This window comes from Octopus sinensis, linkage group LG10, assembly GCF_006345805.1.
Source record: "Octopus sinensis linkage group LG10, ASM634580v1, whole genome shotgun sequence".
Taxonomy (NCBI): Eukaryota; Metazoa; Mollusca; class Cephalopoda; order Octopoda; family Octopodidae; genus Octopus; species Octopus sinensis.
The window spans coordinates 6174137-6200822 of NC_043006.1; the positions used below are offsets into that span (position 1 = coordinate 6174137).

The 26686-nt window shown below is 40.9% G+C and overlaps 1 protein-coding gene across 2 annotated transcripts; it reads left to right on the forward strand.

The window, feature by feature from the left end:
- Nucleotides 1-151: 151 nt before the first annotated feature.
- Nucleotides 152-24059, forward strand: LOC115216742 (CCR4-NOT transcription complex subunit 9). 2 transcript variants are annotated; one of them, XM_029786293.2, is made up of 9 exons: nt 152-304; nt 6692-6822; nt 9430-9550; nt 12403-12490; nt 13584-13690; nt 15600-15695; nt 17996-18094; nt 22459-22550; nt 23732-24059. In XM_029786293.2, exons 1-9 carry the CDS (start codon nt 281-283, stop codon nt 23898-23900), a joined length of 927 nt encoding a protein of 308 aa, XP_029642153.1. In that variant the 5' UTR covers nt 152-280; the 3' UTR covers nt 23901-24059. The 2 variants fall into 2 exon arrangements, with proteins under 2 accessions (XP_029642153.1, XP_029642152.1); XM_029786292.2 differs by lacking the exon at nt 152-304 and adding an exon at nt 526-713.
- The last annotated feature ends 2627 nt before the right edge of the window (nt 24060-26686 follow it).

Sequence of the window (26686 nt, forward strand, 5' to 3'; positions counted from 1 at the left end):
ACAAAGTAAATAAAACACAAAACCACAAAGTAAGGATCGACTAGTCGTGACTAGCTAACGCGAGTGCGCGCACCGGGACCACTGTTCTCTAGTAGCGCCCTGTTTTATATAGCGAACGACGTAATAGAGGTTAAACTCTAATAAGAGACGAGAACCTTCACTGCGGACCTGCTGTTCCTCGCAATTCCCGTAACGCTTAGTTGTTTAATATAGAACGAAATGGAATGATTCACTGCGGAGCTGGGACTTCCGGCAAGTCTTGTTTTGCCCTTTCTATAGAATGCATACAATCAGTGCTCAGCAGGTAAATATAATATCTTCTATTCCTTTTATTTGTTTATTTAAAACGGCTCAAAAACTCACCTGATTTATTTTAATATCCGTAAATTTACAATCCATAAATTAACGGCGTAAAAATTTACGGATCCAAAGTAGAAATGCGGGAACCAATAAATTCTGCCTCAGAAGAAAAATGAATAAATTATGGAGAAAGGAAAGTATTTAAAAGCGAAACTGTTTGGAAAGTTCTCAGATCGTAATCTTCCCTCCTGAGTGTCACAACTTCTCTCTCTCTCCTCGGCTCAGATTTATTCTTTATTCTTCGTTTGTCACCGCAAAATTTCCTGTTTTTATTATTCTGTCTTTCAACAATTCCTATGGACATGCGTTTCTTACCTCCTCGACCCTATTTAGCTGATAATGTATATCCACAGGTAATAAATATGTTTATATATATTCTGAATTTAAAAATGGTAAACTTTACATAAATTCTTGCATCTTAAAATGTTTTTAAAACTCTTGACAAATTGGGCTATTTTTTCTCTTTTTACATCGCGTACCCTTGACAGTACATTCAGAAATACTGTGACCACACCCAGTCCTTCATTAAGGGTCATAGTTCTATACTAAAGACTGGTGTTTTTGTAATTTGTTAATAAAAGATAAAAAAACAATCTAAATCTATTTATTATGTTCATTATTTCATTTGAGATTCTAATGAAAAAAATTTAACTGTTTGCTGCTAATGTCAATTAGTTATTCCAGAAAATTCGTCAAAATGACATCCTTTAAAAACTCGGTTTGCTACTTTATATACACTTGTGGATATTCAATATTAAAATACAAACATTAAGTTCACCTTTATTTGTTTTCCCTATTCCATCCCATCTTTTCAAGTTCACTTTATTATTATAACAATTTTCCAAACTGGAAATTCTTCACAGTTTTCTATTAGTTAAAACGAAGTTGTCTGCACCTAATAGTATTCTCAATTTGCTAAGAATGGTTCTTGTACTCGGTTTTGTGTGTATGCTTTACACACACACACACACACTGGGTTCAATAAATACCAGACAGGCGAAATATGCCAAAGTTCTCTGCAGTAGACTAATCTTTGTAACTAGTTGAAGATCTTCATTGTCCATTGAAAATTGGTAGTCACAGTACCAAGGCATCATTCTGCATCGAATGATATGATGCTTGGTGTCTTACAAGGATTTGTTGTTTGTCCCCTGTTCTTTGTTGCATATATTAACGAAATAGATACCCGCTTGAATCATGTTTAGTTAGTTTAACTACAAAGAGGACATACCCTCTCTTAGTTCCCCCGTGCCTCCCACGTACATGTGTGGATGGGTGCAAGAGTCTGTGTAGGAAGGATGTCTGTGTGTGTATATATATATATATATATATATATACATACGTGTGCGTGTGTGTATATATATATATAGGTATGTGTGTGTGTGTGTATATATATAGGTATGTGTGTGTGTATATATATATATATAGGTGTGTGTGTGTGTATATATATATATAGGTGTGTGTGTGTGTATATATATATATATAGGTGTGTGTGTGTGTATATATATATATATAGGTGTGTGTGTGTGTATATATATATATATAGGTATGTGTCTGTCTATATATATATATATATATAGGTATGTGTTTGTGTATATATATATAGGTGTGCGTGTGTGTGTGTATATATATATATAGGTACGTGTGTGTGTGTATATATATAGGTATGTGTCTGTATATATATATATAGGTATGTGTCTGTATATATATATATATAGGTATGTGTTTGTATATATATATATATATATATAGGTGTGTGTATATATATATAGATATATATAGGTGTGTGTATATATATATATATATATAGGTATGTGTGTGTGTGTATATATATATAGGTATGTGTGTATATATATATAGGTATGTGTGTATATATATATAGGTATGTGTTTGTGTATATATATATATAGGTATGTGTTTGTGTATATATATATATAGGTATGTGTTTGTGTATATATATATGTGTGTATATATATATATAGGTATGTGTGTATATATATAGGTATGTGTGTGTATATATATATATAGGTGTGTGTGTATGTATATATATCATCATCATCATCATTTAGCGTCCGTTTTCCATGCTAGCATGGGTTGGACGGTTCAACTGGGGTCTGGAGAGCCCGAAGGCTGCACCAGGCCAGTCAGATCTGGCAGTGTTTCTACAGCTGGATGCCCTTCCTAACGCCAACCACTCCGAGAGTGTAGTGGGTGATTTTATGTGCCACCGACACAGGTGCCAGACGAGGCTGGTGAACGGCCACGCTCGGATGGTGTTTTTATGTGCCACCGACACAGGTGCCAGACGAGGCTGGCAGACGGCCACGCTCGGATGGTGTTTTTATGTGCCACCGACACAGGTGCCAGATGAGGCTGGCGGACGGCCACGATCGGATGGTGTTTGTTACGTCCCCAAAGCACGGAGGCCAGTCTATGCGGTACTGGCTACGGCCACGTTCGAATGATTTTCTTGTGTGCCACCGGCACTGGTACCACAAAGATACAAATTCCATTTATGTTCATCTATTTTGATTTGTTTTGATTTGATTTGATTTTCACTTGCCTCAACAGGTCTTCACAAGTGTCACAAGAAGGAAGGTATGCACAGGTGGACTGACTACGTCCCAGGTAGGGGCCACAGGTTATGGCCTGACTAGTCTTGCCGGGTCTTCGGATGGTGTTTTTATGTGCCACCGACACAGGTGCCAGATGAGGCTGGCGAACGGCCACGATCGGATGGTGTTTGTTGCGTGCCCACAGCACGGAGGCCAGTCGATGCGGTACTGGCTACGGCCACGTTCGGATGGTTTTCTTGTGTGCCACCGGCACTGGTACCACAAAGATACAAATTCCATTGATATATAGATAGATATATATGAGTGTTAGCTGGTGCTGACTTCTGCCTTTTAGTTGTAAATTGTGAATAGTCACCTTAATAATTTATATATATATGGGGATGTATATGAGTGTACTTGCATATAGATATTGGTATGTATGACTGTCATCGTTTATCATCCGTTTTCCCTGCTGGCTTGGGTTGGATGGTTTGGCAGGATCCAGCTAACAGCAGACCTGCACTGAGTTCTAGTGTCAGCTTTTGTTATGGTTTCTGATGCCAACCACTTTACATCCTGTACTGGGTGTTTTTTGTTTTGTGCCACCGTCTCTCTTGGGATTGCCAAGTAAACATGCACAAATAGGGAGAAAGGTAAAGGGGGAAAATTTCCACGACAAAATGAGCGTGGTGGCTTTGTAAGTGTTGAAAGGCTCTAATATATGACTGAGAGACAAGGATGGGTCTGTTGCTATGGAGGGGATCCGTAACTACCACACATTCAGAAGTGGGTGGGAATAGTTGACAGGGAGAGAAAAGAATTTAGTTTTTGGGAGTGCCAGAGCAAACTCTCAGAGTACAGGTAGGTGAGCATAAAAGAGAATCTAGACAGTGGGTCGTGAGAAGAGTGAGCAGATATTTTCATTAGTGTAAGTGGGAAGTAAAAGGTAGAATTTGGGGTAGAAGAGATACGGTTGATTGGAAATGTCAGAATGGAGTGGAGTTCAGGTGAGAGATAGTGGTGCCTCAAGGAGGTAGATCAGAAGGATGGTGAGTAAAGTGTAGGAGCAGTGAAGAAGGGGATATCGAGGGGTACTTAAAGGTCGGTATAGTGGACGGGGCATGATGGTATGTATGAGAAGGCAACAAGCTGGCAGAAACATTAGCACGCTGGGCAAAATGCTTTGCAGTATTTTGTCTGCCGCTACATTCTGAGTTCAAATTCCGCTGAGGTCGACTTTGCCTTTCATCCGTTCGGGGCCATTTAAATAAGTACCAGTTACACACTGGGGTCGATATAATCGACTTAATCCGTTTGTCTGTCCTTGTTTGTCCTCTCTGTGTTTAGCCCCTTCATCATCATCATCATCATCGTTTAGCGTCCGTTTTCCATGCTAGCATGGGTTGGACGGTTCTACTGGGGTCTGTGAAGCCAGAAGGCTTCATCAGGCCCAGTCAAATCTGGCAGTGTTTCTACGGCTGGATGCCCTTCCTAACGCCAACCACTCCGTGAGTGTAGTGGGTGCTTTTTACGTGCCACCCGCACTGGTGCCAGACCGAGCTGGCAAACGGCCACGAACGGATGGTGCTTTTTATGTGCCACCGGCACGAGGGCCAGGCGAGGCTGGCAACGGACACGAAACGGGGCGGTGCTGGCAACGGTCGCGAAACGGAAAGTTCTCTTACATGCCACCGGCACTGGTAACACATCTGCAATTTCCATTGATCGATTTCCATTGATCGATTTCGATTCTGATCGTCACTTGCCTCAACGGGTCTTCACAAGCAGAGTTTTGACATGCCACCGGCACTGGTAGCACATCCGCAATTTCCATTGATCGATTTCGATTCTGATCCTCACTTGCCTCATCACGTCTTCACAAGTAGAGTTTTGTGTCCCAAGAAGGGAAGGTATGCATACGTAGGCTGGCTCCATCCCATGTAGAAGGCCACGGGTTATGGACTCACTTGTCCTGCCGGGTCTTCTCGCGCACAAAGAAATAGGTATGTCTGAGAGGGTGCTGAAACTGAAAGCAGATATGTCAGCACCCCATAAATGGAATATGGTAGAAGAGTGAAAATTGAAGGCACAGAAGGAAGTAATCAGTGAAATGGAGTGGGTGGGATGGGAGGAGGTAACTGGTAGTGCGGAGTAAATGGGGAGGAGTAACGTGTAACTTGCCCAAGAGTGATTACAGCTGCTAGGTAGCACCTTAGAAGAGTGATGGAGCGCTGAATGTTAGAGGAATGAGATGTGAAGAATGCTTGACAAGACAATGGGTTACAAACAAGCAAAACATTTTTATGAATGCATATATAGATAGTGATATGTATGAGTGTGTGTACAAAGATGTGGATATATATGAATCCACAAGTGTGTGTCTCATCATAAGCGGAAAGTGTAACCTCTCGAAAGAGCTGTTCTTCACTCCTGCTCCAGAGCGTCGGCTGCGGGGTCATTCCAAAAAGCTCTATCTGCGACGATTTCATCTCAATCGAAGGAGAGGGGCTTTCTCCATCTGGGTTGTGGATCCGTGGAACAAGCTGCCAGACGAGATGGTGAAGATGCCAACGACCGCTCGGTTCAAAGTCTCCCTTGACCTTAAGTGGCCTGAACTCTTTACTTGAGCACCACCCTGTACATAACTCCGTGTCACACTACATGGCCTTGCTATTTGCTTTTGAGCCAAAAAATTAACTAACTAACTAACTATTTCTGATTATAATTCATAAGCATTTTTTTTTTACATAAAAAAATGTGTGCACCCTTTCTAGGGCCAATTCTCATTATATCATATGACCATTGAAATATGAGGCCAGTGACATATTCTAACTAGAAAAATCAGTGTGCACAATGTAGATCTTCACTTATCTTTATATCTGCACCACAATCAGGACGAGGTCATCTGCAGTGGAGAAAGCCAAGATTTGACAGAAAAGTAACTGTGTTTTATGTGTTTGACTTGACTTGAGACAGCATTCACCCAGGGTGGGTTGAACTGGCTTCATTCATCCTGAATGCTGAATCTCACAAACGCCAACCAGACCTGACAATTTGAAGCTAACGACCGCGTGATCTCCAACCGCTCCTTATTCCAGCAGCGAACGCCGTAGATATGGGGGCCTAGGTTGGGTTCCAGATCAGCCTTGACTGTCATCAGCCAGGTTTTTCGTTGTCCACCACATTGCTTTCACCAACCCTGAAGGGGAGCTGGAGCAATTGCTTCGTAGATGAATTCTCCTGGTTGACGATGGAGGGCATGACACAGAAATCTCATTAGGATGACTTGTCGGAGGGAGGTGATTCTGCATTGGTGTTGCACCGAGACACTTTGTGTGTTTACTGCTAGTTATTTTCTCATCCTTTAACATTCAACATGTCATCATTATTTAATGCTGGCATAAGTTGGATGGCCTTGCAGGATCCGAGAAGTCCAAGGACTGCTTTGTGCTCCATTGTCTAGTTAGACATGGTTTTTACAGCCGGATGGCCTTTCTATGGCCAAACACATCACTGCATGTCCTGGCTGCTTTTTTCATGTCGCCAGCACCAAAGAGGTCACCAGGCAGCTTGCAAAGCTCTGAGCCCCAAGAGAGGTAGCTTTATGCTAGATGATGGGATTAAAATATGAAAGAAGTGAGCAGAAGAGAACAGGCTTCTTACAGAATTGGGGCAAGGTGTTGAGGGGAATGATAGGGGTAGGACTTGGAATAATTCTATACTTCATATATATATTTCATATAATTGTGTTTAATTCTTTTAACCTACTTTTCTAGCCACGCATGATGAATCCACAACAAGGTGCCGCTTGTCCTAGCATGATTAGCGTTGATAGGGATAAAATCTATCAGTGGATTATTGAACTCACTAATCCAGACACACGAGAAAACGCCCTTCTTGAATTAAGGTAGGTTTCTTCATCTTTGTTTGGTAGAATATCTTAAAGCTAATGCTTCAAATTTTAAATCTATCTTTGCTACACGTGTGTACCAGTTGGTTGATAGAGACTATTGCCTCCAAAATTTTATTTCCCTAGTTTTACAACTGTAAAGTTATTCCTCTCTTTATCTCAGAATACAATTCTTGGATGCTATCACCCCAATATAATCATTATCATCTTACTCTAATCTTGATTTTTTTTCTTATTCTAACATTGATTCCAGTTGTCAATGTCTTTGAATAACTTTAAACTCTGGTGCTATTGCCCTAGGAACCAAACATCTTTTTTGGTTACCTATATTCATGCATATACTGAAGATGGCCAAAATGGCTTAGATTTCTTCTGCCATCTCAGATCGGTATGACCTCCATACTTGACCTTTGCATGTTGAATCTGCTTATGTCACTTTAAAGCAGCAATTTTGACTTTAAATAATCAATTCTTGTTACAAAATTCCTTCAGTTTGATTTGGTTTCCAAGATGATAGGAAAACTAAATATTAACGGTTGAAGTAAAATTATTTGACATGGTTTCGTGCTATACTACTTAACACTGGTTCTATTTATTTCTGTTATGATATAGTACAGTCTGGTTAATGTGATACATCATCATCATCATTTAACATCTGCTTTCCATGCCAGCATGGGTTGGATGGTTCGACCAGAGTCTGGGAAGCCAGGAGGCTGCACCAGGCTCCAATCTTGATCTGGCAGTGTTTCTACAGCTGGATGCCCTTCCTAATGCCAAACACTCCGTGAGTGTAGTGGGTGCTTTTTACATGCCACCGACACAGGTGCCAGGAGAGGCTGGCAGCGGCCACGATCGGTTGGTGCTTTTTATGTGCCACCGGCACAGAAGCCAGTCAAGGCGTAGCTAGCATTGGCCACGATTGGTTGGTGCTTTTTACGTGCCACCGGCACAGAAGCCAGTAAAGGCGGAGCTGGCATCGGCCACGTTCGGATGGTGTTTTTTACGTGCCACTGGCACAGGTATCACAACTACAATTTCCATTTGATATTTATTTTGATGTTGATGTACTTGACTCAAAAATTTTCTTTTAAATTACTAATATAAGAAACATTATACATTAGTTCCAGTGTGACAGTAAAAATTGTGAGGCCATAACCTGTTGCCATAAGACAATTTATATTAGTCTGTGTTTGTCTTTGAAGAGAAATACTGGAAATAGTTTCTACGTGACAAATTAAAATCTATTTCACTTTGCTGCATGTGGTTAGAATTTCTCCTATGCTAATGTGTGCTTCCCATCACTTTTCACTATTTTGACCACCCCCTCACCCTGTTGCACACTCTCCCATAAATTCACCTTCATTCTTCCACTAGGCCTATAGGTAAAAGACTGTATCGGTCCTCCTTAACCCTTCGCCTGAAGACCACACTAATCCACTCTCACCTCTTCACTAGACTGATGTGTAGGAGACGATATTGGACCATACTTGTGCCTCTATAATTCCTTTTCTTTTGTGCATCTTCTTTACTCTCTTGACTCTTCGCAAGTACCAGCCTTTATTTATTTTTAACTACCCACAAGGGGCTAAACATAGAGGGGACAAACAAGGACAGACAGACAGATTAAGTCGATTACATCGACCCCAATGCATAACTGGTACTTAATTTATCGACCCCGAAAGGATGAAAGGCAAAGTTGAACCTCGGCGGAATTTGAACTCAGAACGTAACGGCAGACGAAATATGGTTACGCATTTCGCCCGGCGTGCTAACGTTTCTGCCAGCTCGTCACCTTATGCTCCCTCCCCCATATCCCCTGGGCCACTTCCCTTACTATCCATCACTTTTCACCTTTGCTCATCTTTATTGTTCTAAATAACCTTATCACTTATCTCATACTGCTGCTCCTTTCATTCTTCCACCCAGCTATCCAGGCTCTTCTGTCATTTCTCTTTCTTCTAACCCCTTTCTTAGTCACTTAACAAACGTACATGCTCTAGGTTATTGTTTATTCTCAGCAATTACTCCCCTCATCCACTTCCAGTCTCACTACTGACACCGTACCTTGCCTATTTCTCCTCCCTGATATATTATATGTCTGAGCCCTGAATATGCCCTACATTGCTTGTGTACAAGACACTACTCTTCCTGTGGTGGTGCCAGCTAACAACTCGTGTTCCCTCAAACTGGTGAGTGAGTGAGACAATCTCTTTCTGGTTCTTGTAGCACAAAACCATACCCAGGATACCCTGTAAAGTGGTTGACAAACTAAGCAGAGAATGCTTAGCTGTCAGAGGTCACTTTATTCAATGTTTCTAGTTGGGGGCCATAAAAATGCTCTCAGTACACCCTGTAGTGTGGCTGGTGATAGGAAAGGCATCCAACTACAGAAAAAACCAAACCAGATGTCATGTCCGAGCATCAGTCTGTTGGAAGCAACAGCTCCCAAGAGGAGATGACTCAGACTGTGATGACCTATTGAGTCCTTACCAAGATGGAAAACAAGTGAAAAAAATGACGATGTATATGGTTTACTATGAGCCTTCTTTCATATTTACTTCCTGTTTATATATTATGTATTCTTTATCATTTTTCTGTTTCTAGCAAAAAAAGGGAGGTTGTCCCAGATCTTGCTCCAATGCTATGGCACTCATTTGGAACCATAGCTGCTCTTCTTCAAGAAATTATCAACATTTATCCTGCAATCAATCCTCCACAATTAACTGTAAGTATAATTACAGATATTACGTTATTGAATCCTTATAATACTTCTATTATTAAAGCAATATTTTCATTATTATATTGGTGTCTCACACAAAGTAAATACTATTGTCAGCACACAAATTAATCTTGTCTTCTTATCTTGAGACAGCATTCACCCGGGGTGGGTTGAGCTGGCTTCATTCATCCTCAATGCTGAATCTCTCACAAATGCCGACCAGGCCTGGCAATTTGAGGCTAACAACCACGTGATTTCCAACCACTCCCTATTCCAGCGGCGAACGCCGTAGACAGGGGGCCTAGGTTGGGTTCCAGATCAGCCTTGACTGTCATCAGCCAGGTTTTTCGTTGTCCACCACATTGCTTTCACCAACCCTGAAGGGGAGCTGGGACAATTGCTTCGTAGATGAATTCTCCTGGTTGACGACAGAGGGCATGACCCAGCCAACGCAGACGTCTTGTTAGGATGACTTGTTGGAGGGAGGTGATTTTGCACTGGTGTCACACTGAATTGTTGTTATTCATTAATTTGTGTTTGTGTTTGTCTCCAACACAAATTAATGAATAACAACAAACCCATTTTGCCTACCTGTGCCACCTCTTCTGACTCCCACTTGCCTCAGTTATTTCCTGATTGTGTATACCATGCTGAAAATAAACTCTACCAAATGATCCTATACTAAAGACAACATTCTTGATAAGTGTTTATTGTTTAAAAGTTTGTAAAAAGTGAAAAATATAAATTCATAATCTGCAAGGTGAAAGGAAAGTGTATATTCTGGAAGAAGAGATTTAGTTAAAGGAATTACCTTTTTTTTTTTAACATTTCTTAATGTGAAATTGTGAAATGTTGTACTTTAAGGGGGTCAAACTGCCAGTAATACACATACACCCCTAACTGTATTTCACTCCAGTTTTTATTGTCATCAGTTGATTAGGTAATTAGTTTATTTTTTTATTAACAAATTGTGTCATTCATAATAGAACCATTAGTGAAATACATGTGCATGTAGATGCATATATGACTGTGAGGTAAGAAGTTTGCTTCCCAACCACATAGTTCCAGGTCAGGTTCAATCCCACTGCATAACACTTTGTGCAGGTGTCTTACTATAGACCCTGCCAACCAAAGACTTGGGTGGATTTAGTTGACAGAAACTGAAAGAAGCCTCTGTGTGCGTCTCCTTGCAAGATTTGGAATGCAGGACAATGCTTACATTATGGTGACATCTGCTTACAACTATCATGCAGGGAGAAACGCTCACCACAGAGGCTTCTTTCGATTCCTGTCTTACCTCAATACCAACTCACTAAAGACTGCCTTTGGGTCTCTGACTCAAAATTCCTATTTTACAGTGTTCTAAATTAAAACCTTCCCTCAAAATCTCATGTTAATGTATCTTCCAGACAGCACCTTAATAAGGACCAAGTCATTTTAGTAAATTCTTTATTATTTTCAAAAATTAATTGAAATAACAACAGTGTATTTCAACTGACATGCAATAACAACTGGGTTTAGAAAGGTACTCTTTACTCTTTTACTTGTTTCAGTCATTTGACTGTGGCCATGCTGGAGCACCACCTTTTAGTTGAGCAAATCACCCCCCCCCCCCCCGGACTTATTCTTTGTAAGCCTAGTACTAATTCTATCGGTCTCTTTTGCCGAACCGCTAAGTTACAGGGACGTAAACACACCAGCATCGGTTGTCAAGTGATGTTGGGGGTGGGGACAAACACAGACATATAAACATACACACATACATATATATATATATATATATATATATATATATATATATATATATATATATATATATATACATACACACATATATACGACAGGCTTCTTTCAGTTTCCGTCTACCAAATCCACTCACAAGGCTTTGATCGGCCTGAGGCTATAAGTGGAAGACACTTGCTCAAGGTGCCACGCAGTGGGACTGAACCCGGAACCATGTGGTTCGTAAGCAAGCTACTTACCACACAGCCACTCCTAAGGTCTTTTTTATTTTTTTACTTGTCGATTACTTTACTGAGTTAAGCTTAAAAATTAATGAATTCTGTACTGCAGAAATACTATCAAACTTGGCATTTTCTTGAGGATCTCTCTTTCCACAATAACTTGCATAGTTCTAAATAAACTGCATATCATTCTCACTTGATGCTCCACTATTTTCCTAATATTCATGTTTTCTGTTTAATTATAATTCTTGTTGTTGTCATAAACTTGAAAAACTTCCACATACACCCTCAAAGAACTGTTTTTAGCCCCTCTTCCCTCTAATTGAATTCTTTAACACAAGTACTCCTTTACCATCTTCCTGTCTCCTCCCTCTCAACTCTTCCGCATTCAGATTACTCTGTCGAATGTAATGCTTATTTACTCAGACCGTTTTGAATTAATCATGCGTTATCTCATAACTTCGAGATATCAGTGATTTGATTGCATATTTTTAGAATCTCATTGCAGGGTAGGTGTGAGAGGTTAGATCTGGATAGTTTGAACATAAGACTGGTAGAATATTTGGGCCAGATATGGCTGGCTTCAATGCTAAGGCATTAATAATTCAAAGAAGTATGGGATTTTAATCTAGAATAGCTCTTTGTTTTATCTTTTTTATGAAATGGTTCTACCAATATTATACTGTTTAAAAATGGAAGACTATCAAACTATTTTCGTTGTATTTTGTGTGCTTCAACATTGGCTACGCTTTGTGTTCAAGATTAACTTAAGAACATAAAAACATGTTTGTCTCTCCAAATTAAGAAATGTAATTAACTGCTGCTTATTGTTGAATGAAATACATTTTGTTGATTAAGTTATGATGACACTTTTCTATTTCTATCCCCTGCAAGGCTCATCAATCCAACAGAGTTTGCAATGCTTTAGCACTTCTACAATGTGTTGCTTCTCACCCAGAAACAAGATCAGCATTTTTACAAGGTAAATGTCACTCATTATTCACTTCCATAATACTCTTACTTATTTCCTTATTGTCCACAGAGAGGACAAACAAGGACAGACAAATGGATAAAGTCTATTACATCAACCCCAATGCGTAACTGGTACTTAATTTATCAACCACGAAAGGCAAAGTCGACCTCGGCAGAATTTGAACTCAGAACGTAACAGCAGAAGAAATACAGCTACGCATTTTGCCCAGCGTGCTAACGTTTCTGCCAGCTCGCCGCCTTAAATAATACTCTTACCACTGACCATTTTATGACTGTCCATCTCTCACTCGCTCTTTTCCTTTCCCAATACTTTCTCTTCCTGAAGTTCTCTTACACTCTATCCCCTCCATTTCTCTCTCTCTCTTTAACACACTGACACTCCAGTTATCCTATCTTCCTCTCTTTTCTTCCCACTCTTAGCAACATTGGCCCCTACAAACAGAGACAGTACTGAGCCCTGAGAACCCCTTTTTATTTTGGAGGATGAAAAGCACTAGTGCTGGAGCCACAATAAAATGCTCCCTGTACACTGTAAAGTAGTTGGTGAACAAGCAGAGATGATGTAGAGTTGAGAAGACTCTTAATTTGTATTACTGAAGATAGGACAACCTTTCTAGTGCTGGTGCCATGATAAGCTGCATCCATACACTTAGTGAAGTGGTTGGTGCTAAGAATAGTATCCAGCTTACAAACCATACCAAACTTGAAACAAAATCTTGTAACACATGATCTCCCAACATGTCTAGGAAGAAAATAACTTCAAATACAAACTGGTTTGGGCCATACCGATTCATCCAACCAATACCAACATGGTATGGTAAGTAGGTGTAAAACAACACTGACAACAATGACATAATTTTCAGTCCCAACCTGGTTTGGATGCAGACATAGATTGATGCATATGTTTGTATCAAGGTATTTGGAAAATGAATACCTTCTTCATCATTATTCTGTCAGGAAGTTGTGTGGTTTTTAATTTCTAGACTAAGACTCGATATATGCCTCTTCTTTGTTCTAAATAGATGACATTTTTGTTTAAGAAAACAACTTTTATTATGATTTATTTCTTTCGTTTTTCACAGCTCACATCCCACTGTTTCTTTATCCATTTCTTCACACTGTCAGTAAAACACGTCCATTTGAGTATCTCCGTTTAACAAGTCTTGGTGTTATAGGGGCTCTTGTTAAGGTAATTTTTCTCTTCCTAATTTAAAATTGTTCTCATTTCAAAACACTAAAATGATATTTTGTTATGGAGAGCCAAGTCATGTTCTTAATTAGGAGATGTCATTTCTAGTTGACATCTGTGTTCTTTTTTGATTATAATATCTGAAGTGTCGTACTTAAAAGATATTTTCTGAAATAAATTTTATAATAGGCGCGGGAGTGGCTGTGTGGTAAGTAGCTTGCTAACCAACCACATGGTTCCGGGTTCAGTCCCACTGTGTGGCATCTTGGGCAAGTGTCTTCTGCGATAGCCTCGGGCCGACCAATGCCTTGTGAGTGGATTTGGTAGACGGAAACATATATGTATATGTATATATATATATATGTATGTGTGTGTGTGTCTGTGTTTGTCCCCCTAGCATTGCTTGACAACCGATGCTGGTGTGTTTACGTCCCCGTCACTTAGAGGTTTGGCAAAAGAGACCGATAGAATAAGTACTGGGCTTACAAAGAATAAGTCCCGGGGTCGATTTGCTCGACTAAAAGGTGGTGCTCCAGCATGGCCGCAGTCAAATGACTGAAACAAGTAAAAGAGTAAAGAGTATACATTCACTTTCCTTTTTAACTTTTAGAACCAAAATAAAAATTCAAATGGAAATTGTAGTTAAGACACCCGTACTGGTGACACATAAAAAGCACCGTCCGAATGTAGCAGATGCCAGCGCTGCCTGACTGGTGTCCGTGTCGGTGACACGTAAAAGCACCAACCGATCGTGGCCGTTTGCCTGCCTCCTCTGGCCCCTGTGCCAGTGGCATGTAAGAAGCACCCACTACACTCACGGAGTGGTTGGCGTTAGGAAGGGCATCCAGCTGTAGAAACACTGCCAGATCAGACTGGAGCCTGGTGCAGCCTCCATGGCTTACCAGACCCCGGTCGAACCATCCAACCCATGCTACCATGGAAAACGGACGTTAAGTGATGATGATGAATGTCAACAGAAAGATGGTACTGGGAGTTGAAATTAACTGGAAGTTAATGCTATGTAATTCATGAATGTTACAGGTACTCAGTCCAAGTCCTCTTAGGAGTATAAGTTGGAAAGAGAGATGGGCATTGCCAAGCTGATTTGCTCTAGATATATTTTATAGTCTTCGTATGGTAACCCATGACACCAGTGAGTTATAGGGACACACATAATCTTCTAGCTTGGTGTTAGTCCCTTCAGCAACCTAAAAGACTACTTCAAAGACTACCCAAATAACCCTAACACATTGGCCAAGGATTTTTGTGGATAATATAAATGTGTACTCCAGCATGGAAAATATTAATCTATTTAATATCAACATACATAATATAACTTTTATCTATTAAGCCACAGATGAGAAAAGTTATTTTTTAGAAACAAAAATTCTTTGGAAATACACTTAACCCTTTCGTTACCGTATTTATTTTGAGATGCTCTGTGTTTCTTTCAATTATTTTTAATATAACAAGGAATTTAGTAAACTAGCCTAGTTATCATTAAGCTAGTATTAGGAACATAAGTTGTGACTAAAGTTTGGTGGAAGATTTTAATTCAAAACTTATGAAAACAAGACATTTGTACTCAAAGCCAGAGCCGGTTTCAGCCAGGTTGATAACAAAAGGGTTAATGATGTGGTAGCCTCAGTGACTCTCTCAGAATATCAGTGTAGGGGAAGATAGGTATTCATGGTGGCTCTCCTGTGTTAAAAAGAAAATGAGTTAGACCTTTGCTACAAGGCTACAAAGAGGTAATAGTGATTCTTGCTGTAGCTTCAAATACTTCTACCAGAACCAACAATTAACTTTATCACTCTAGAAAACTTCCTTCAATCCATAGTTATGCCTATGTATAAATGACTTCACCTGTAATTATAAATTGGGAAATTGTTTGTTTTGTTATTTCTAGCCTGATGAACAAGAAGTAATTACATTTCTTCTTACAACTGAAATAATCCCTCTCTGCTTGCGAATAATGGAGTCAGGAAGCGAATTATCTAAGACTGTGAGTAATTTTTCATTTTCATCAATAAAGCCATTTCCTCCTCTGCTACAACTCCACTCAACTGAAGGGAGCTTCTTTTTTGTCTTGTATGTTACTTGGTCACCTTAATAGTATCAATGTCAAAAAAAAAAATGCATCCAGTAACTCTATAGTAAGATTGGTATTAGGGAGAGCATCCAGCTGTAGAGACCATGCCAAAGCAAACATTGGAACTCGACAATGATGTGGATCATTGGATTCCGTCAAACTGCCCAACTCATGCCAGCATAGAAAACTATTAAATGATGTGCCGCTGGACTGGCTCCTGTGCAGGTGGCACATAAAAAGCACTATTTGGGCATGGCCGTTGCCAGTACCACCAAACTGGTCCTCGTGCCGGTGGCACATAAAAGCACCCACTGCACTCTCGGAGTGGTTGGCGTTAGGAAGGGCATCCAGCTGTAGAAACTCTGCCAGATCAGATTGGAGTCTGGTTCGCCAGACCTCAGTCCAATCGTCCAACCCATGCTAGCATAGAAAGCGGACGTTAAATGATGATGATGACTGTGCCCTGCAAAAGGGCTTATTTTCTTAAGGTTGAGCTACCAATATTGTCGTTCTCTTGACTTTCTAACAAATTTTCTGATTAAACTTGAAAGAGAGAAAAAAACTTACTTTATAGGGAAACAATAAGATTCAGCGATTATTTACTTATTTATTCTTAACACATCTAAGCAGGTTTGGACACAAAATATGCTGGCTGCTGTAGTGTGATAGGAGAATAACTTCTCTCTTTTACTAGTGTGTTCAACCTACTCAGCTCATTAGCATATGGCATTTTTGGGCACCGGTGTTTCAACATGTTGCATCTCATCAGACAAAAGCAGTGAGAACTCTGAGCCTAAACAAATTGCTTGCTGTTAGGCGCTTATATTTGCCAACTAATAAAAAATCGTTGTTTGTGCTGTGTTCAAGAACATTTATTCTGTAGTTCTCTGCCCTTAACACTAATGACCACTTCAATCAACTTCTATTGGACTCAACCAGAGTTAACTAACACAGCAAATCTTTGTTAAAACACAGTGCTATTGTAGTATTCCTAACAGCAACTATTATAAGATTTATAGTTGCTCATTTGGTCATTTTTATACTTAGTTAAAGAATTACCATTCTAATTATCCCAAGAAACATCATCAGGCAGATAACTGGTATAAACAAGCGTTCTCTGTTATAATTTCTTTTTTCTAGTTTGTCTCTTATCTCTTTTGTTAGTGTTCCTTTCTCACAGGAACCAATATTTTTATCTTTTTTTTTTGCATAAAATTAGCATATAAATTAATTCATTGAATTCCAAATCAAATTATTTCATCAAAGTAATTTTCTTTAACATTAATTAGTGATAAATTTTAATATTTTTGTTGCTCCAGGATTATCTTTTTACATTACACTAACAAACTATATCTCACATGAAAATTATCTTAGAAACAACTATATATATATATATATGGAGGCACAACGGCCCAGTGGTTAGGGCAGCGGACTTGTGGTCGTAGGATCGCAGTTTCAATTCCCAGACCGAGCGTTGTGAGTGTTTATTGATCAAAAATACCTAAAGCTCCACGAGGCTTTGGCAGGGGGTGGTGGCAATCCCTGCTGTACTCTTTCGCCACAATTTTCTCTCACTCTTCTGTTGGCCTGCTCGCTTCGCCAGCAGGGTGGCATCATTTGAAGGCTAAAACAATGCGAAGTGCATTGTGGCCAGCGATGTGTAGCAACATCTGATAGCCTGGTCGGTCATGGTGAGAAATATATATATATATATGGAGGCACAACGGCCCAGTGGTTAGGGCAGCGGACTTGTGGTCGTAGGATCGCAGTTTCGATTCCCAGACCGAGCGTTGTGAGTGTTTATTGATCAAAAATACCTAAAGCTCCACGAGGCTTTGGCAGGGGGTGGTGGCGATCCCTGCTGTACTCTTTCGCCACAATTTTCTCTCACTCTTCTGTTGGCCTGCTCGCTTCGCCAGCAGGGTGGCATCATTTGAAGGCTAAAACAATGCGAAGTGCATTGTGGCCAGCGATGTGTAGCAACATCTGATAGCCTGGTCGGTCATGGTGAGAAATATATATATATATATATATAATTATGTTGGTCTTTTTTATAAAACCATAACTTACAATGTGCTGTCATTAATTTTCTATAAAAACTTCTATTCGTTTTTTATTACCAATGTATTATTTCAAATAAGAATTCACAGGTAATAAGATTACCAACTGGTGCTGAAATTGCATATTTTCTCCCTCTCTTTTTCTCTTTACAGGTTGCTACTTTCATACTACAAAAAATTCTCCTAGATGAAACGGGTTTGTCTTATATTTGTCAAACATACGAAAGGTTCTCACACGTTGCCATGATCTTGGTAAGATTCATTTTTCTTTAGTGTGTTGGCATTTACAGCTTCATGAAAGCTCTTGACCATTCTTTTAACTCTGCAGTGAATTATGTAGATAGTACAATGGGTTTGATGTGGCTGCGTGTCATGTTATCACAAGAGTTCACACAGAGATGAAAGATTGAATACAAGATCTATACATTTCCTTCATAAAAATATATTTAATTCTTCTTTCGATGATAATTCATAGAATCAGATTGTAGTGGCTACTTCAACGAGATAATCTTGTGCAAGAAAGTGCAGAGATAGGAAGTGTAGAACAACAGTGAAGTTGTGGCCTTCAGTCATATCTGCTATGAAGCGTAGAGAAATAGATGGACATAGCAATGATGTGAATGGCTCTAAGTCTAATCGACTGAGAAGGGAAAAGCTGGGTTAGCAAACTGTTTTTATTAATGGTATGCTAGACATTCTAGAAAATTCCGAAAGAAATGCCAAGCTTCTTGAATAATTAAGAATTAGGTTTTGTGACCTTGATGCTTCAAGAAACTTAGAATAAAGAAGGTTACTCTATAATCTTTCTTGCAAGGGAGATCATTCAACTACCTATCTACCGCTACAACTCTTTAGCATTCTGATTACTCTATCAAACCATCATCATCATCATCATCGTTTAATGTCCGCTTTCCATGCTAGCATGGGTTGGATGGTTTGACTGGGCTGATGAACCAGATGGCTGCACCAGGCTCCAGTCTTGATCTGGCAGAGTTTCTACAGCTGGATGCCTTTCCTAACGCCAACCACTCCAAGAGTGTAGTGGGTGCTTTTATGTGCCACCGGCACGGGAGCCAGTCAGGCGGTACTGTCCAACCCATGCCAGCAGGGAAAGCAGACGTTAAAGGATGACAATGATGATGACACTTTCATTTACATTTTAACATATGTATCATCATAATCATCATAATTTATCATCTCTTTTTCGTGCTGTCATGGGCTGAATGATTTGACAGGCTCCAGTGAACCATAGAACTTCGTCAAGCTCTGTCTGTTGCAGTGTGGTTTCTATGTCTGGATACCCTTCCTAAAAACAACCATTTTACAGAGTATATTGAGTTTTCTTGTGACACCAGCATAAGAGCTCAAAATCTCTTGTGGAAGCGCCATCCAACCAAAATGTAAATATATGGGAAACTACCACCTGTGTCATCTCTTGTGAAAGGTAGGAGAGTCCAGTTTGCTGGACATTGTTGTAGAGCTGAAAACGAGGTAATTTCTACTCTTCTCCTCTGGAAGCCATCTACTCGCAATACCAGAGGGCGCACACTCTCCTACCCTGATGTAATCTCCAGGGATACAGGCATCCAGCAACAGGACCTCCGTAATGCTATGATGGACCGTGAAGTCTGGCGTAGCATGGTAAATTCCATTGTCTCGACCACGGTTGCGATACCAGAGGGCGCACACTCTCCTACCCTGATGTAATCTCCAGGGATACAGGCATCCAGCAACAGGACCTCCGTAATGCTATGATGGACCGTGAAGTCTGGCGTAGCATGGTAAATTCCATTGTCTCGACCACGGTTGCGATACCAGAGGGCGCACACTCTCCTACCCTGATGTAATCTCCAGGATACAGGCATCCAGCAACAGGACCTCCATAATGCTATGATGGACCGTGAAGTCTGGCGTAGCATGGTAAATTCCATTGTCTCGACCACGGTTGCGATACCAGAGGGCGCACACTCTCCTAGCCTGATGTAATCTCCAGGGATACAGGCATCCAGCAACAGGACCTCCATAATGCTATGATGGACCGTGAAGTCTGGCGTAGCATGGTAAATTCCATTGTCTCGACCACGGTTGCGATACCAGAGGGCGCACACTCTCCTACCCTGATGTAATCCCAGGGATACAGGCATCCAGCAACAGGACTCCATAATGCTATGATGGACCGTGAAGTCTGGCGTAGCATGGTAAATTCCATTGTCTCGACCACGGTTGCGATACCAGAGGGCGCACACTCTCCTACCCTGATGTAATCTCCAGGGATACAGGCATCCAGCAACAGGACCTCCGTAATGCTATGATGGACCGTGAAGTCTGGCGTAGCATGGTAAATTCCATTGTCTCGACCACGGTTGCGATACCAGAGGGCGCACACTCTCCTACCCTGATGTAATCTCCAGGGATACAGGCATCCAGCAACAGGACCTCCGTAATGCTATGATGGACCGTGAAGTCTGGCGTAGCATGGTAAATTCCATTGTCTCGACCACGGTTGCGATACCAGAGGGCGCACACTCTCCTACCCTGATGTAATCTCAGGGATACAGGCATCCAGCAACAGGACCTCCATAATGCTATGATGGACCGTGAAGTCTGGCATAGCATGGTAAATTCCATTGTCTCGACCACGGTTGCGATACAGAGGGCGCACACTCTCCTACCCTGATGTAATCTCCAGGGATACAGGCATCCAGCAACAGGACCTCCATAATGCTATGATGGACCGTGAAGTCTGGCGTAGCATGGTAAATTCCATTGTCTCGACCAACGGTTGCGATACCAGAGGGCGCACACTCTCCTACCCTGATGTAATCTCCAGGGATACAGGCATCCAGCAACAGGACCTCCATAATGCTATGATGGACCGTGAAGTCTGGCGTAGCATGGTAAATTCCATTGTCTCGACCACGGTTGCGATACCAGAGGGCGCACACTCTCCTACCCTGATGTAATCTCCAGGGATACAGCATCCAGCAACAGGACCTCCGTAATGCTATGATGGACCGTGAAGTCTGGCGTAGCATGGTAAATTCCATTGTCTCGACCACGGTTGCGATACCAGAGGGCGCACACTCTCCTACCCTGATGTAATCTCCAGGGATACAGGCATCCAGCAACAGGACCTCCGTAATGCTATGATGGACCGTGAAGTCTGGCGTAGCATGGTAAATTCCATTGTCTCGACCACGGTTGCGATACCAGAGGGCGCACACTCTCCTACCCTGATGTAATCTCCAGGGATACAGGCATCCAGCAACAGGACCTCCATAATGCTATGATGGACCGTGAAGTCTGGCGTAGCATGGTAAATTCCATTGTCTCGACCACGGTTGCGATACCAGAGGGCGCACACTCTCCTACCCTGATGTAATCTCCAGGGATACAGGCATCCAGCAACAGGACCTCCGTAATGCTATGATGGACCGTGAAGTCTGGCGTAGCATGGTAAATTCCATTGTCTCGACCACGGTTGCGATACCAGAGGGCGCACACTCTCCTACCCTGATGTAATCTCCAGGGATACAGGCATCCAGCAACAGGACCTCCATAATGCTATGATGGACCGTGAAGTCTGGCGTAGCATGGTAAATTCCATTGTCTCGACCACGGTTGCGATACCAGAGTGCGCACACTCTCCTACCCTGATGTAATCTCCAGGGATACAGGCATCCAGCAACAGGACCTCCATAATGCTATGATGGACCGTGAAGTCTGGCATAGCATGGTAAATTCCATTGTCTCGACCACGGTTGCGATACCAGAGGGCGCACACTCTCCTACCCTGATGTAATCTCCAGGGATACAGGCATCCAGCAACAGGACCTCCATAATGCTATGATGGACCGTGAAGTCTGGCGTAGCATGGTAAATTCCATTGTCTAGACCACGGTTGCGATACCAGAGGGCGCACACTCTCCTACCCTGATGTAATCTACAGGGATACAGGCATCCAGCAACAGGACCTCCATAATGCTATGATGGACCATGAAGTCTGGCGTAGCATGGTAAATTCCATTGTCTCGACCACGGTGGAACAATGATGATGAGTACAAGTAACTCGCAAAACAAGGCCCCTTGACAGAGTCAGGTGTCATATTGTGAGAGGTGACTTTGTACCAAATTTTGAGAGGCTAAACTGTGATACAGGGTTAGGAATATGTATCCTGCTGTGGAGGATACATGGGTGCCCCTGCTAAAAAGGGAGAATGGTGGTGATGAGGTATCAGGATGTATCCTCAAGGTACAAGAAGATGGATATAAATGGGAATAGGAAAATTGGATCTGGGATGGGCATATTTGCACGAGTGAAAGGAGAGTGACAGATGGTTAGAAGTGGGTGACCATCATCATCATTTAACGTCCGCTTTCCATGCTAGCATGGGTTGGACGATTTTGATTGAGGGCTGGCGAACCAGACGGCTGCACCAGGCTCCAATCTTGATCTGGCAGAGTTTCTACAGCTGGATGCCCTTCATAGTGTCAACCACTTTGAGAGTGTAGTGGGTGCTTTTTACGTGCCATCTCTCTATATATATCTGTGTGTTTGTGTATTTATGTCTATATGTACCTATCAGATATTTTAGTGTGAAATAAATTATTTTCAGGGTAAGATGGTCCTTCATTTATCAAAAGATCCTTCTGCAAGGCTGCTCAAGCATGTTGTTCGCTGTTATCTACGACTTTCTGACAATCCACGGTGAGGTTTTACTTTAAGATACTGATTTTTCTTTTTTTCCCTACTAATTTCCTAACTTTTCTGCAATGGTACTTTATCAAAATGAATTTGCCTTATAGGCTTGATACATGGTTAAGATCCTTAATTGTTTTTTTTTTTTGTTTGCTTAGCTATGGAGTTTATTTGTATCTTTATGGGTTTTGAACATTTATTTAGTTATTTCTTCTTGAAGAGAAATTTCCTCAAGCTATGTCAGAACATGAAACATCATCATCATCGTTTAACGTCTGTTTCCCATGCTAGCATGGGTTGGACTTTTCGAATAGGGTCTGGTAAGCCATGAAGGCTGCACCAGGCTCCAGTCTGATCTGGCAGCGTTTCTACAGCTGGATGCCCTTCCTAACACCAACCACTCTGAGTGTAGTGGGTGCTTTTTACGTGCCACCGAACGGGCCAGTGGAGGCTGGCAAACGGCCACAATCAGATGGTGCTTTTACGTGTCACCGACACAGACGCCAGTCAGGCGGCGCTGGCATCGGCCATGTTCGGACGGTGCTAACCTTCTGCAATTCACACTTAACATACATACAAAGTTGTCACAAGTAACTTTACCTTGAGATTAATGCTGGGACAGGTAGTAAGAAGTAGACAAAATTAGATATGGGGAAATTCCAGCTCATATTTAACTCTCTGTGTAATTGTAAGGCAATGATATAGCAGTTCTCTATTTGTCTCAGATCAAAACTTGGAGATTATTTATTACAGAATACATTTATTTCATTGTGAACAGGTTTCACTCCAGAATAGGAAATTTTTCATCTGCATAAGAACCAAGTTAATTGTTTAGCTATTGCTGTTTTAATATTTAGATATCTACTGTTGAATACATTTTTTTTTTCTTCTTCCCCTTTTAAGATCCCTTTTGATCGAAAACCTACCCCACTTTTTTTTTTCTTTCCCCTAAAAAGAAAAGCTCTACTTTGTAATCTGTCCCGTCTGTATGCAGCCCCGTGTGGCTAATAAAGAAACATATTTCATTGTGAATAGGTTTCACTCCAGAATAGGAAATATTTCATCTGCATAAGAACCAAGTTGTTTAGCTATAGATGTGAATAACTGTAAATACCCCCCCCCCCAATGATTATTTGTATTGTGTTTATGTTTAAAATCAATTAAAATTTTGTTTTTTCTATATACTGTAGAGCCAGAGAAGCCCTTAGACAGTGTCTTCCAGATCAACTTAAAGACTCCACATTTGCAAACATCCTCAGTACTGATGCACATACCAAGCGCTGGTTAATGAATCTCCAGTCTAACCTCGAAACTGCCAGCGTCCCAGACCCACGTGGGATGCCCTTGCATACCCAATGACTATTACCGAACAGTGAGATTATTTCCACACCTAGTCAACACGAGAACTTCGGCTGAATTGACTCTTAAAGCCCTATTATTCATTAATCATCTCCGTTTCATTGATTGCCATTAGTGCATACATCAATAAAGACTTGTATGCATGCTTTTTCAAAATCCTTTGGCCTTGATCTCAATTTATCAGTGCCAATTACAGAAATATTTCTCCTAATCCGTGGTGTTACTGAGCATTGCCAAAGTTTATTTTAGTTAAGATGTTATATTCCCTTAATTACTGTTATCATCAAACATTTTGTGTATGTGTGTGTGTGTGTATATATATATATATATATATATATATATAGACAGTATTAATAAATTTATTTATTTCATCAAATTTGTCAAATTAGTAGATGGAATATCATGTAATGCTTTCTGAATGAAAAAATCTGAATTTTGACTTGTATAGTTTAATCCTGAAATATTTACACATTTCTATGCAATTTATATTGTTAGAATTATGAGGTCGCTGCACTCTTATTTATATAATAATAATGAAATTATTGTGTATAATGCTCAGGTGCACTACAACTCATCAAAGGTGCGTGTACAGTACATAGAATTATGTAAAAAAAAGTCAGGAAAGTGAACATTGTATGAGTCATGATATACATGTGTGCATGCGTATGGAGTGGAGGATATCAGGTGTAGCGTTGGTAAATTTCAGGAAGCATTGGAGGTTTTAAAAGATGCAATGTCTCAGCAACTAACAGCTGATGCAGGTAGTTTGTTCCATGCTTCAACAACTCTGAGTGTGAAAATACGTTTCCGAAAGTCATGGGAGCTGTGTTGTTTTCTCACTTTGTAGGCATGCCCACATGTGTGTTAGACACATGGAGCTCAAAAAGATGCACAAGGTGATTGTTGGCACGATGGTTAATAATTTTGTGGATGTTTACCATGTCAGTTGCCAATGTCAGAGCTTCAGTGTATCTATGCTAGCAAAGCAAGGCATTCAGAGTATGGGAGATGCCTGATGGGGGGGGGGGGTATTTGCTTGTTTTCAAGTATCTGAAGTTTCTAGGAGGTCAATGTCCTGAGCAAGATAGTGGTTCCAGTCTGGTGATGCAAATTCCATGTGTGGCCACATCATAGTCATATACAGCCTTAAATAGATAGCTGGAGAGTGGCTGACAAAGGTCTTGCTGCATGATGCCAAGACACCCACAGCCTCTTGAAAATTTTAGAGATGTGCTTTGCTTGTCTACCTACAATAGATAGGAGGCGCAATGGCCCAGTGGTTAGGACAGCGGACTCGCGGTTTCGATTCCCAGACCGGGCGTTGTGAGTGTTTACTCAGCGAAAACACCTAAAAGCTCCACGAGGCTCCGGCAGGGGATGGTGGTGATCCCTGCTGTACTCTTTCACCACAACTTTCTCTCACTCTTGCTTCCTGTTTCTGTTGTACCTGTATTTCAAAGGGCCGGCCTTGTCACGCTGAATATCCCCGAGAACTACGTTAACGGTACACGTGTCTGTGGAGTGCTCAGCCACTTACACGTTAATTTCACGAGCAGGCTGTTCCATTGATTCGTATCAACCGGAACCCTTATCGTCGTAACCGACGGAGTGCTTCCATATATCCACAATCGATAAAAATTATTTATTTTTACCTTACCAGAGGTTTCAGTTTGTCTATAATTAACTAGAAAATTAAATTAGTTATGTCACCCTGGAACAAATGTAACTACCAAACAAAATAGTTTCTTCTCTATTTTGTTCGTCACATGGTGTTTGTTCTTTGGTTTTGTTACTAGTTTTGGTCAGTGGACTGCAACCATGCTGGGGTACTTGTGTTGGGGATTTTATCTTTTAATATTGACCCCAATTTTTATTTATTCTCAACTTGTTGAATCACCTGCTATACTAAATTACACAACACTAATTTTTAGAGTTAGTATAAGCACAACACACACATAGATGTGTGTTTATAAGTATAAAACAAAAATGATCTACGTGCATTTTTTTATTCTTGTTTGTCATAGGACTACGACCAGACTGGAGTTTCACGTTGAAAATTTAAGGACTCCAGTTGAATCCTCTACTTTTGTTTTTAAGTCAGGTACTTATTTTGTCAGTATCATTTTACCAAACTGCTAAGTTACAAAGATGTAAACAAACCAACACCGGTTGCCTCTCAGTTTACACTGGCTTGCATCTGCAAACCACCGTTCAAATCAAAATTGTGTAAATTGAGGAAGATGTGTTTTTATTGATATTATCCATAGAAAAAGAAAATTTATTATTTTTTTTTTAAATGAAATAAAAAAAAATTGATTATTGGGAGTGTGTTTTTGTGTATGCGTCTGTGTTTATGTGATGGTTTGATTTCTCTTAGTGATTCTGAAAACAAAAAACCATGGAAGTCACCATCATCATCATCATTTAGCGTCCGCTTTCCATGCTAGCATGGGTTGGACGGTTCAACTGGGGTCTGGGAAGCCAGAAGGCTGCACCAGGCCCAGTCTGATCTGGCAGTGTTTCTACAGTTGGGTGCCCTTCATAATGCCAACCACTCCGTGAGTGTAGTGGGTGCTTTTTACATGCCAGACGAGGCTAGCAAACGGCCACAATCGGATGGTGCTTTTTATGTGCCACCGGCATGGAGACCAGACGAAGCTGGCAATGGCCATGATCGGATGGTGCTAAACAGAGAATGACAGGGAGAAAAGGGGTTTTCTTGTTGCACAAGGGGACCAGCTATCTTGGTTGATAGCAGTGTGATAGACTAGGCAATCAAGGAAAAA